Source organism: Ischnura elegans, chromosome X (assembly GCF_921293095.1).
Source record: "Ischnura elegans chromosome X, ioIscEleg1.1, whole genome shotgun sequence".
NCBI lineage: Eukaryota > Metazoa > Arthropoda > Insecta > Odonata > Coenagrionidae > Ischnura > Ischnura elegans.
Genome location: NC_060259.1, coordinates 39,205,158 through 39,219,193, shown reverse-complemented (window position 1 = coordinate 39,219,193; position 14,036 = coordinate 39,205,158). Strand labels below are relative to the sequence as shown.

Sequence of the window (14,036 nt, the reverse complement as noted above, 5' to 3'; positions counted from 1 at the left end):
GGTGGTACTGCGCTTAATGTTGCTGAGGTTATTGCATCAAAACGGGAAAGGCCAAGGCTTGTCAGAGGAAAACCAAAGGTCTGGCTGGCAACGAACGTATTTCATCACGAGGAGAAACAATCAGTGGGGTTGGGAATTCGGAGGTTAAGTGAATCCAAAAAGGACAAGTGTTCTCTAACTTGAGGAGAAATAATATTAATTATGACAAAAATGGGATATAAGTAATAGAATTAACCTTTGTTTTCGAATTGCTGAATGAGACGCTTGTGGAGGTAGGTGAAATTCCAAGAATGAGCTCGCCTAACAGCTGAATAAAGATGTCTGTCTGATGAAAGACGTGACCATGAGATAGCAATCAAATCGATCCATACTGCGTCATTAACTCCCCCTGTGTCCTAGGTAGACAATATGTTAATCAATCAAACTCATTCGTAGTAGTGCCCATAGCCAATTTCTATTGAACTTGCGGCAGTAATCGCTGAGGAGCTGATTACATTTGCAACCTAAACTAGAATCTCTTTAAACCTGTGGTTCCTAACCGTTAGAAGGGAATGGGACCACTCAGCCTAAAATTTAATAATGTTCCCACACCCACAGATGGACACTCTCACAATATCCCTTATCAGTGTTGCAATTGCGAAAATAGATAATACCTTTTGGGGGTAGATGTCAATGTCTCATAGCTAAGCAATTCTAAATAAAGACACCCCATCGTGTTATTTTATATTTAAAAAAATATGAAATTAAAATTTGAAGGAAATACGATACTACTTGCGGATGGAAAGGAAGTACTTCATTAGCCTTAGCTACGGGCGGTTGGCAACTTAAAATCTAACCAATTTCCTCAATTCGGAGGTTGAGGGGGTGAACTCCTACGCTCCTGCTAGTTGTAAACTTCCCTCGACACCCTTTGAAAGTGGTCGAGGAAAATAGTTTTTTTAGAGCTCGCTAAGTATTGATTAAGAGCCAAAAAAGAGCCAGTACATATTCTTCTATACTGCTCAATGAACTTGTTTTCAGCATCCCCAATCATTGCCAAGTGTTATGTGTGCCCTTTGGGCCACTTACGGTGCTTCATCATACCACCAATGGCCTGCAGACCACAGGTTGGAAACCACTGCCCTGCCCTGCACCCAGGCATTGGAAGGCACTCATGTGCATCTCCGTGTCTCGTTCGCCCCATTGCGAGTGTATTTGGACGAGTGGGGGTTGACATCGGAGTCGGCTTCTTCTCTGTCGCTATGTTCCCTTGCTCTGTCGTCCGCGATGTGGCGCAACCGTCGACTGCTGCCCCGAGTGAGGGCGGGCGGATATGAGCGCCAATTAGAGTCCAGGGTAAGCGCAGCGGTGAGCAATTCCTCCTGCTTCCGGCACTCAAAGTATATGCTCCAAACGCGAGCCGAACTCGGCGAAAATAAACGAGCATTTTGGAGGAATAGTTGCGGGCGCATCATGCGTTCCCACACCCCATATTGTTTCATGATTTGTCGTCATTCGACGTGCGCCGTATCCATGAGCGTAGAAAGAGGGCGATCATCGAGGCATTTGACTGAGAGCCCAAACATTCCGCCAATCGAGCCAACAACTTGCGATCGGTACTCAGCTTGGCGTAATGGAGCGGAAACATTACGTAAATGTCGTTTCAAACGCTTTTCTTCCGAACGAAACAGCAGAAAGGAATGATGATATGTTTATGTCCTTGGTTCCCTCTTCCTCCGCAGAGCGGCGCATAGTCGACAGTGCGCTAGACGTTCTTGTAAAACGTAGAGTTCTTGGAATCACGTTTACGAGATGTTTTTAGCACTTTCAAACGGCACGATTATCCTCCATATCTCACGGTGCATATGGCTTTGTCCTGGAGGCAGAGGAAGTCCTTTTCCGTCCTGTGGAAGTTTAATTTATGCAGCCACTTAATGCTCGTCTTTTAATCGGTTTTCAAGAACGTCCGCAGCGCGGCGATGAGCAAAGGTCAATCCATTTATTATCAATATTTCCGGTATATTATTTACAATCACGAGGATAGGCATCCAGATGTTACGAATGCAATACATGAAACCATCGCTACTTAAAATTTCGGTCAGCAGGCCTATTAATAGCGTAATTCCCCGTGAAATTCGGATCCATATACCGTCAGCGTTGCGGATGGTTACTCTTATAAACCCATTTAAGTGCGCGGCGGGTTGCAGCCGCTTTTGTGGATGAATGGAGAATTGTGTATCGTAATATTTGTGGCCATATCTTTCCAACCTGGACCCCGAATCCTGGGGACGGCACCCCATCCATCTTCCTATGACTCGCCATCACCCTATCCACGTGGCTCTTCCCCTCCTGCCCGATTTCCCGCGAGTGCCGCGCGCAGATTAACGGTCCAACGAGTCAATGGGCCGCGTTCGAGGTCGCCTCCCCCCTCCCATCCGGCCTGGAAGGAGCGCCCCCTGGCGGCGGCGCTGAGCGGGCCGGGAGTCTCTGCCATGCCGCAGCCCCGGCCCGCCGCCGTGGCCAACAGCCTCGAGCTGCTGCCCAGCTGCTCGTCGCGAGCGCACCTCGAAGAGGCGGCGAGCCCCATCCGGGCGCGCGAGAAGTGGTCCCGCAGCGTCGAGTTCGTCCTCTCCGGCGTCGGCTTCGCCGTCGGCCTCGGCAACATTTGGCGCTTCCCGTACCTGTGCTACAAGAATGGCGGAGGTGAGAGGGCGGATTTCTGGAGGAAGCCTTTGGAATGTGTTTCCGATTGTTGCTAGTTATTGTATGATTGCCTCGAAGGGATTAGAACGGTGGATGTGGTGATGCAATTTATGTGTTTCGTGCCCCTCAAACCGAGACCTTGGATCGATTTCCTTGGTGTTGGAGAGCAGTAATCAGCCTACCAGTGGCTGCTTCGTAAATGGTAGTTCTTCCTTGTTGGAAGCCTTTGTGGAGTGGTGACTATGTGATGAACCTGTATTTTACCCGAATATGGGGAAATATTTTCATCGTATGCATATCCATTCTGTCAGCACAACAGCCGACTAGAATATTACATATGGGATTTAGACGAGCCGAAGATCAGAGAACATTAAACTTCTAAGATGTTATTAGTATCATCTCAAACTTAAAAGTGCTTACCAGTGATTACCGTGCTATATTCTATCTGAATCTGGAGATATTATTCATACGAATGTTCATTCTGTCAGTAGAATTCAATTCCCGACTAAATTGGAATGGAACGGAATTTTACGAAGATCAGGGCGTCTAAGATTTATTTACATCATTTGAAGAGTAGCTAACTACGCACATGGTGGCAAAACTTCACCGTAGCACATACGTAAATATGGGCTGGTGTAACCAAATATTTATTTAAGTAATAGTCTAATATCGTGAATATTCCTTGTAGTGCTCGGTGTAGAATGCCGATATTTGTGGTTCCAAGGGAATTTATCGGATTTATGTGCTCCGGAAATGATAAATATCAGTTTTGTTTTTGGAAAATTCTTTCCCAAAGGCTTCTCCTCCGTCCTTTGCACAATTTTTCCTTCAACGAAGCAAGATCCTTCTGCAAACTAAATCTCGTATGCGTACTCTGTTCAGTATAAGTGATGTCAATCAGTCTTATCTCTGAAACTGTAATTAATATTTACCTAAATAATTTCGTGCGAGAAGGGCCATTTTTCCGTAGACTTATTAGCATATATGTAGTCAAAACATCTCGTCCGGTAATGAATATTTTTCCCAAGAATTCCTCTAAACGCAAGATCCCGCGAAGTTTAATTACAGCCGTTTAACTTAATAAGTCTCTAACTGGAACAACTGGATCTATAGCTAATATTTGCTTAAGTACTGGCGCTCGAGAGGGGTCATTTTTTTCCGTAAAATAATTAGCGAACATGTAGCCAAAACCTTTCGTCCGATAATGAATATTTCTCCGCGGAAAATTCCTTGAAACGCAAAATCCCGCAAAGTTAAATTACAGCCGTTTAGCTGACGACAATACAGAATAATTAAGGCTTCACGAAATGTAGAAAATAAACTTCATAAAGTCGGAATTTAAACTTACACCAATGTTTTTACGCGTATATTTGATTATATGGTTATCATAAGCTGTGGGAAATACTCTCTCAAATAATGTCCTTGCGATATGTGACTTAGGAGGTTACATTATATCTATTGTCCTCTATACTTCAGCGAGAGCATTATTATCTCACATCTCAGTTTCTATCGCGAATGAGGATTAGAATTGACTGTGTTTTATGCCGTATGTGAATGGTTAATGGTGAATGGATTACAAGCGTTTATCCTGAAATATCATCGAAGCATTCTCGTGGGCATGTGTGGGTGTGTTCGAGTTTCGATATTCACCCAGGACTTCAAGTGAGCTCTACAAGTGAAAAGGCGTATTTGTTAATTATGCTGAAATACAGTGCTGATGTCTGTTGTTCATAGAGGAATGTCCTCCCATTTCATAGTTTGAAGCACGAATTTAGATGAGTATTTCCCGTGTATTTGAGTGAAAGTAAACTGATGCTTCCGAGTTCAAACTGAGAGTGTAGGTAGATTGTATATTGCCTTTTTTCGTCACGTAATATTTGTTTTAAATTTACGCCATCAACGTGAAATTTTTAGGGTTTAAGGACAGAACATTTATTTATAAATATGCTTGTATTTCAAATTTGAACATTTTACATCTGGGGATGAAATATTTATCGACGTAAAATATTCCAATATGAGATGGAGGCAAATATTGACAAGTGTCTTCTTTATATACCCTGAAAATTTCAAGATGATAGCGTGAATTAAAAAAGTAATACGCCACGAGTAGAATCTTATTGAACGATTGCGATTCTGTCCCACAGTCCGAGTGATGAGCGTGAAGGAACTTTGTTCTGCGTTTGCAATTTTTGCAATTCCCGCGAGAATTGCGCGCTCATGCTTCGGAATGCCCAGCCCATGATAGGCTCTAGAAATTCACCTTTGAATTGAAATTGAATAGGGCCGTTTTACATCTACATGCTACCCTTACACACCTCTCTGGGCGTGCGGCGGAGGATGACTCCAGCCGTTTACCTGAAAAAGATTACATACCATTAAAGTTGTAAGTATGCGTTGGGAATTTATTATGCGTCCTTTGCACTTGTCATTTGTTTTCATCGAGAAAAAAATAATTCCCATCCATATCTATTCGTAACTGTGTCTCCACAATTATGCCGTCTCTACCGGGTCAAAATAAAGTGTGCGGTTCCAAAACGAAATTCTCGGTGTTACATTGTAAGATATTAACTCATTTTCAGTGGTCTAAAAAATATCGCTGTGAACGAGAGATTGTTTTTTCAGAGCGTCCATTGCAATTATTTAATCCTCGATTAGAAATTATGTTTTCATCGATAGAAATTTCGCTACGGTTAAATAGCAAATTATCTATAATTATAAAAATCAAAGCAAGACTGGAGTACTTATGGATTTCACCGTCAATAGTGTGACATGAACCTATGACTATGCATTCTCGTATGATAGGTCTGGAAATTGCTCCCCAAGGAAGCTTATGATATTTCAATGATGACCATATAATTGAGTTGGAATGTTAATATATAGTACAATTGCATAAATAACAAATTACATTTTATAATTTAAAATGTGCAGATGATAAAAGACAGTGCAGATGATATTGCCTTTGTTGTTCAGTGAAAGGAACATTATTCCATTTCAAATTTGCAAGCACGAATTTAGATGAATTTATATATTTATATGAGTTTGTTTGAGTGAGAGTGAAGTGATGCCTCCGAGTTGAAACTGAGAATGTAGGCAGAGCGCGTCAGCTGTGCGCTTTCTCGTGCCGAGGTTGAGGTGAAAGTGAGGATTCATGCCTTCTGGGTCACGGCATAAAATAACGTGCGAAGGGGGCGACACGAGTGTCGCCTGCTGCCAAGATTTGGTCCGGATATTTCCGGGTAAAGCAAGGAAAAATCACTTCCTTTTGGCGATTTAATGGACTTTTGAGTGGGTGAGGGTGTTTGAGCAGTTTTGGCGGTGCCCAGTGAAAAATCTTTAAAATATCTTTTGTTTCCAAATATGTACTTTTCGTAGAAAAGCAATGCTAGAATGACAGGGGTTCAATAAGGTTTCATGTGCGAATTTAGATGAGAATTTCGCGCGTGTTTTGGTGAGTAGAGTAATGCTCCCGAGGTCAAGTGTTGAAATAACTAAGACAGATAAAATTAAAGTTTATCCTTCCGTGAACTGTGAAAAAAGTAATTTCCTCTTTGGCTGTTCGATACAAGAAATAACTTAAGGCTTAGTCGTATACAGGTGGGTTTCGAGGATTTCAATATTCCTCACTAATAAAACGTAACCCCATTCGTTAAAAATTGATATTTTTGAAATCTTTGATTCTAGTCATTCAATTATTAAAGGAATTTCAGGGTTCAGAACACCATACAAACGTCATTTAAGAGAACTGAGAGTGAGAACTGAAAACTGTGGTGAGGGTCACTACGGAGTGATCACCCCATTCAGACGCTTCTCACTCACTCAGTGCAAGGGTTGGTTTGGGCGAGGGTAGAGCTCGTCCTGGATTAGGCCACGGACGTGTGAATTTCACTCATTCAGGGTGGGAGGAGGACATTTCCATTCCCAGGGCCACCTCGCACTTCGAGGATTTTGATTCAGGGCGTCCGAAAGCTTCGCCCAGGACCTGAGTCCGAAACACTTCGATCAGGATCCAATCGCTTCTAAACACGCCAACAACTTCAGGCTACTTTGCTAAAACTTCTATCTTCAGAGTTCAGACACATCTCAATTTTCTGGCTCTAACTATCTTCAGGCACCTCTTATTTTTGGATGTGGAAATCAAAATTTGGTCCATCGAAAAGTTTAATTTATACTTCCCCGTTTGAAAGTAGAGTAGCTGCGTAGAGTAAGGCCGGCTCATTTTTCAGAATTGAGAAAAGTTATGTTTTCCTAGTCTCAAAATGATGTTTATATTCCCGTGTTAAAATTTTGTTACTTTAAAATAAAGGCAACCCGTGCCCCAAGGGCCCTAAGTACTGAGGACCTTTAATTGAGTTTTTTGGGACATAAAAAGTACTTTTCATACGTAGAACGTGTAAGTATAGATTTTCAGGACCGAATTACCGTTTGTTTTGACCTATCTCTAAGCGTTTACGAGATATCGTCCGTCGTAATGCAATACATCCCCAGGGCGCTACCCCGCACCGCGGCACCGCTGAGGTTCGGCCCGCACCACCTACTAGAGACTTCCCCTCCACCCCCTCCCCTCCCTCGGCAAAGAATTTGCTCCTGCTGGTAAGATTTACATGCTAGTGGTACAGACTTGAACTGGTTGTTCCTCTTGTGTCTTGATTAATGTTGTTAAAGCCTACAATGTCAATTTTAACCCTTCAACGCCGTCCTAAGTACTGGGTACCGACCCCTTAAACCTTAATTTGTTGCCACCATACGGTCGCGCACCGTCCCAGCATGCTTAGTTTCAAAGTGCTTTTTATGTACGAAGTATTATAATCATGTGACACATTTGTGTATGCGAATTATTAAAGGAATGAAGGAAATGAGCAGGGGTACTAGGGCTCCAACAGTAGATAGAAATATTCATGGAAATTATGCAGTCACGTCATGGATGTAGATCAATGTGGAGGGAGAGAGTTAGTTTTTTGCATAGTGTTCAAAGGATTAGAAGTGTTTGGTTTTTTTACTTGACCACACCGCCATAGAGCACTTCCATTCCCTGCTCTTCTGCATAACGCTTTCTTCCCAGTCTTTTCGCCCACTTGATCTTCACTACAAGAGCGAAGAACGGAGCGAGTATTCTTGGTGGAGTCTTTTTATGGACGCTTGTCGGGCGCCTCTGAACATGAGAGGATTCTAGACCATATTCTTCGGAAATTTCTGATCGGAAGAATTACAGAATGCACGTATATGATTTGCCTAGAATATTTTACTGTTAGGACACAATCAGAATATTCTAGAAAATTTTAGTGTTGGGAGGATCAATTTCATGATAGATATTTTTCTATTGTCTCAGAAATTATGGATGCATTACTTCTTCACACCTGCAAGTGTATTTTCCGCAGAAAATTTAGGGTTTTACTAATTTTTCCACAGAAATAAAACTGAAATATATTAATCCGCTCAAAAATTGTAATTGTAGTGATAGGAACCCCTAGAATCACCCATGATACGTAAAAATAATGTAATAATTACAAGAAAAGGGTTTCATGCAAAAATACATACATACAGAGTATTGATGTTATATAAGGTCATGTTATTGGAATAATATCAATAAAGAGTAGAAAAATGGTATCAATATACGGTACTCCCCTTTATTAATGCCACACATTGTAAAAAAACAGCAAAACTGGAATATTTCGTCATCAACCACGCCTGAGATTCAAGAGAAAGATAGAAAACAGCTAAATTTGTTCAAGAGCAGAATGTATGGAATACGATGCAAGCGGCGCTCTTCACTTGGAGACACTCTTTATCAGGAAATGATAAAAAAACCAGATGTATCATATATTATACAAAGGGACTGAAGAGGATAGGGCTGGTGTTTGGCCTCCCCAAGTACCTTCGCTAAAACAGACGCGATTCTTCAAATCTAAACTGGAATTCAAGCAAGTTGGGGTTGGGAATTTTCTTCCTATTTTTAGACTTCTGTACGAATGCAACACCTTAGGTTTACTATATCCTGCCAACTTTAACAGGCTAATTACGAGTTAAATATTTTTAAAACTTATAGTCGTATTTTGCCTGCTGAAGTGACTTATTGCTCATTTGGAACGAACGTAATCATTCGAAATTTTCAGGGCACGCAGAGTAGACAACATGCGTCCTCTTAAAAAATTTTTGTGTATGCTTGAAACTTAACACCCGTGTTTTATTTTGTGATGTTCTCACAGAAGTGATGGAATCATATTTCTATATTTAAGGGCGTACATTAAGGAAGCCCCTCCCCCGCGGAATGTGGGAAATTTTTCACGCTGAAACGGTCTAATCTCCGCAGCTTGGAGCTACATTAGTTCTTCCTATTCATCTACTAATACTGCAGCATGTCCTTTATGTTATTTAATTTCATGGTTATATCAGGTATGGAATACTACAGGACGTCCCATTTTATAATTATTTAACTCTGACATTTCCTTTACTCATCCCTACCACAAATAATAAAATCTTCTGTACTAATAGTTCTCAACCTATTATAGCCCAATGTTGCTTCTAAATAGCATTAAAAATGTATACATTTTCAGCTTTATTCAGGAAATATTTGAACTTCGTGTTCTTTTGTGCTGTAAAGTTTAATTTTGAAATATGATTAGGTAGAACACTTTCACTGTTTTTAAAATGAGAAGTCTTGAATTTTTCCCAGAAGCAGCTCTGGGTTAGGGAGGGTTAATAGTACGTAATATGTTTTAACATACACGATGCTGCTGCCCATATTGGCTATATATTTTTAAAATTACGGTATTACTCCGTGACAAAAAGATCTCCTCCTCAAAATAATGTAATGCATAAAATATGTACGATAGAGCAGATTCATCGGCAGGTTAGAATGATGTGTCAGTATGTGTGAGTTCTGCCTGCGGCGCGGACAGTATGAGGTGGAAATCAATGCGGGATAAGTAAGTCCTTCGGGATGGGGTGCCGTAAGGGTAATGAGGAAATACGTGCTAGGAGCGTATGGTGTCTAAAGGCTTGAAGTGGTGAGGCATAAAAAAAACCATCATTATGGTCGAGAGAGGTGTTGGTAGAGCTGAAGTCTGACGAGGGCTGGTATGTCGGGGTGTTGCGTCTTTGGGAAGGGGAGTGAAATTGGGATGGTCGAGGATGTGAACAATTTCTTTAAGAGGACTCGTCAATCCCGCCCCACCAGTCGTATTTTTCCCTTTTCAGTGACGTATTACTCGTTTAAAACGCAAGCCAAGAATATTACAAAAGGGGATCCTCAAGTCGGTCTCATAACGTGTTGGCGACCTCCGCGATTTTAAATAGGTTTACAAAAGTCGCCACTCGTGTCGCTGACGGACAAATTGATCCGAGTTTCACGGCGAAATAATGTCTTTCTAGGGGTAGTAGCCGAAATTTATACATATGATGATGTGATCAATAAAAATGCATAGCTTTTCAGTGCTATTCCTCGCAATTACAAATATTACACAGCAAAATATTGGAAAAAAGTAGATCGCATCGCACTCATCTCCGCCCCGCGGACACTTTCGAAAGCTGATTAAAGTGCGACCGAAGAGGCAACAGAAATAGACTTCCTATGGGATGGATTTAGGCCTCCTCTATGCAGTCACCTTGACACGTGCTATCATCTTGAAATTGTCTGGGCATGTAGCTCAAAATGCTTTTCAACGTATTGACCACAGTGAATTCAATGCAACTATTTCGCATTTTTTAATTTTTCTTTCTTTTATTTGTATATCACAAAAACCTTTGTCTACCTACTGGGGAATCGCTCGATAATTTAGATGAGAAAGTAATGAACCAGTTTTAAATTAAATTGATTTTTTAAATCTCCGAAAATTTTACCAAGGAACTCAAACATGTGATGCGCATCATTATTGAAAGTAGCCCAATAAATGTCCTTAATTTCAAATCTCGGGGTCTGCGAATAAAAAAATATATGAAGTGAGTAAAACACAGCGATTTTTTTCTTGTAACACACACTTTGGGTATTCGGAATGGCCCTTGATGCGGGTGAATGCCATATGCCATGATATTTTTCTGTGACCCAGCTTTGAAAATATTAAGGATTTGCTAAAAATATAGCTGTCTTTAGTGTTTTCCATGGGCCTGAAAAAGCTGATTATTAAAAAAGAGTTCTATACGATTTTATGATCAAATGACGTTACACGTCCTATACGGTTATTTTCTCAATCCACTTGCTAATGCCGAATGTAGGTGACTTGCATTTATCAATCAAAACGTGTAAAAAATCAAACTCAATGTACATAATTATAGCATTCAATTTACCGGTGTTTGACGCTATGAAAAGATTCAGAGACTCAATGTTACAGAGGGCATGAATTTTTCGGACAAAACTCTAGATTTTAAAAAGTATTTTGAAGCATAGTATGAGTAGTAAGTGCAACTACACACAATGTAAGCCTAGCTATTGGTCTGCCTACGATATAACTACAAAATTGCCTCTGTAGAAAGTATTTTTTGTTACAATCCCATATGCTCTGCACCGGTCTCATAGGAATAATTATTTATTAGAGGATACTCTTATCTCCTTATTAATAGAGCGAAGGTTAAGATTCAGAAAAAAGGCGGTCGTGCGTATCTGCCCAGTGCGCCTGGCAATGTTCATACAAGTTCATGTTTCTTAACTTGCAATCGATTATTTGGACGAAAAACTTTTTTTGGTCCCAAAAAAGAAATTTTACTGTCCTTAAATACTTTATTGAATATTTTAGTTCTTTGGATTTATAGGCTTCAATTGATTTTCATTTCTTATGTCTTTTCCTAATAGTTAATTGATAGGTACACGTTATCGTTGATGTGCAAAACTCCCTTTCAAATTTATGGTGTTACCAGTGCACTGAAAAACGATGAACAGCAAAAAATGCATAACCTTAAATAGGGTTGTATTTAAGCTCTGCACCTCGTTTAAAAGTAGGTGCCATATTTTTTAAGTTTGGCGTGTGTTGGGTTGCATACAGCAGGAGAGTCATGCACTTGTTGAAGTCTCCAGCAAAAAATGTGGTTCGCATCATATATTTGGAAAGTTTTTGTAGAAGCGCCAGTGTACACTGGGAATAGAAGTGCAACGAATGGTTGTTATATTTATTAGCTATTCAAATGAGTAAGAACATATCTGAGAATTCAGGATGAAGTGCAAGCAGCGAGAAAATGTATGGCATCAGATTGGCACATAATTTGTTGACTTGTGAGTCGTTTCATCGGCGCTCGTGATCGAATAGCAGGGGTAGTGGAAAATTTTCATGTCTCCTGCCGTCAATTTTCTCATCAAAGCAAATAGTGGTAAACGTAGGGGACACCGGTTTGGTTGGCTCCCGCGTCAGTTCATAATGGACCATAATTTCCTCCCACTAGCCGATGAGGGGAGACAATGGAAAGAGAGAGTTTGAAAAATAAAAGACCCATATTTTTCAGTTTTTCGTTGCCTACTTTGCCTACTAGCCTACTCCTCGAGTTTATACGCGGCGAAAATTCGACAGGGTTATCCTTTTGCTGGGCCGATGCTGTCACGCACTCGTGCCGAACTGGTCGCTTCAGTTACTCCTAGGTCTCGTCTGGTTCGTTGTATTTACGTTTTAATGAGCGATTTGTTCTCCCTATGAGCAGTTCTCCCTTAACGAATTGATGAACCCTAATTCAAGTCATGACGTCACCAACCCATAAAAAGTGGGCGGAAACATTCGTATTTTTCTACTTAAATTGCACGAGAGAGTGAACGAATGGGGAAGTTTCTTTCACAACCCCAACTCACCTTTCCATCTTCCGAATTCCTTGAATGAATTATGATTTCTAGTGTGACACGATCCCGCTAATGAATGGCCAATTCGAGGAATCGTGAGATAATATGGAATTTGCGGACGTTTTTGGGCCCGTAATGCCGATGAAGTACGGCCAATCAGTTGTGACTGTGACTTTTGAATCGATTTAAATCAGACTCAACCTCTTGAATACTTCTGTTACCCGGGAAATAATATGAGGGACGTTTTTTTTCAACCTCCGATGGGTCATGAACAGAAGACGAAGTGAATGATTAAAAATTAATTCATTACTAAATGTTGATCACACCTGTGGTATCCTTTCGACATAATCGACTCGTCAATTGAGGTATTGGTCGTGCCTGTGGACAAGTTTTACTATACCCTCTTCAGAAGATGTTGCCGCCAGTGATCTCCAATGAATTTTTCCTTAGTTCTGAAGCTCAATGCCTGTTTGAAAACCCTTCCCTTCTAGCCACTTCTTCACTACAGTGTTTAGATGGAAGTCACACGGCACTATGCCGACATTGCTCGGCGGATGATCGAAAATGTCCCATTGGAATTGCTCAAGGAGCAGTTGGGCCGCATCAGCGCTGAGATGACGGTCGTTGTTATGGATCAGAACACCTCCTGAAGCCAGCATGTCTCCTCTTTTGTTTTGAATAGGAAAGGGTGTCATATTTCACACTGTTTCACACTCTAGCCACAGTGCACTCAAAATTCTCTTCTACCGGCATAAGCGTCGAGATCTGTCAATGCTGAAGCCATTCGGCAAGTTTTCTGGTTGTCGCTTCGCAAGTGCACACTTGGCGGGAGAATCCATCGAGGCAGTGTAGTTAATGAGATTGCTGCTAACCTTAAACTAAAAACTTAAGATCAGAAATGACTTGAGCGTGCGGTGCGGAGGATGCGCAGTTGCCCTATGCGCGCATTGCCCGCCTGTCGCTTGTATGGTGTTTTTGCTGAGCTAACGGAGGTTGAAAAACACGGCCCTCGTAAATTGATTCTTAAGAGGCGAAATCTTTATCTTGTTGCAGATACACCAAATTAATGCCTCTCTTCGTTTTCTTTCAGGTGCGTTTCTCATCCCGTACTTCATCTGTTTGGTCACCGGGGGTGTGCCTATTTTCTTCCTTGAAGTCGGTGTGGGCCAGTTCATGAGTGAAGGAGGAATAACAGCATGGAATATCTGCCCCATCTTCAAAGGTAACTATAATGAATGCTGAAATTTAATTTCGTGAACTTTTTTTGAACGTTATTAGTATCCCATGTCCTTCTAATGTTAACAGAAGAGATTGATTAACCAATGTTTGTTGAACTAATTACTTCTTCTTACACTTTTATATACCACGATATGTCCCGATTTCCTCGCTTAAGTACACTTCCTGGCTTAGTACACTTTTATTGCTCTAATGAAGGTATATAATATATATAATCTGTGATCATCTCCATCGATATGTGGAGTACCTTTCTGTGATAACCTCATTATTAAATTCGTATAAATTCACGTAAGGGGAAAGGAAGGGGTGGAACACACAAAAAAGAATTGGAGAGGACCGCGGTGAAATGAAAGATGGCGGAAGCCGA

At 41.1% G+C, this 14,036-nt stretch overlaps 1 protein-coding gene across 1 annotated transcript in view; it reads left to right on the top strand.

Annotated features, from left to right (window-relative positions):
- The first annotated feature begins 2,391 nt into the window (after positions 1-2,391).
- Positions 2,392-14,036, top strand: part of LOC124171353 (sodium- and chloride-dependent creatine transporter 1-like) — a 61,825-nt gene continuing 50,180 nt past the window's right edge. Inside the window, exons 1-2 of the mRNA XM_046550514.1 lie at positions 2,392-2,682; positions 13,524-13,655. Coding sequence (XP_046406470.1) covers positions 2,472-2,682; positions 13,524-13,655 — 343 coding nt within the window. The 5' untranslated portion in view covers positions 2,392-2,471. The remainder of the gene's footprint in view (positions 2,683-13,523; positions 13,656-14,036) is intronic.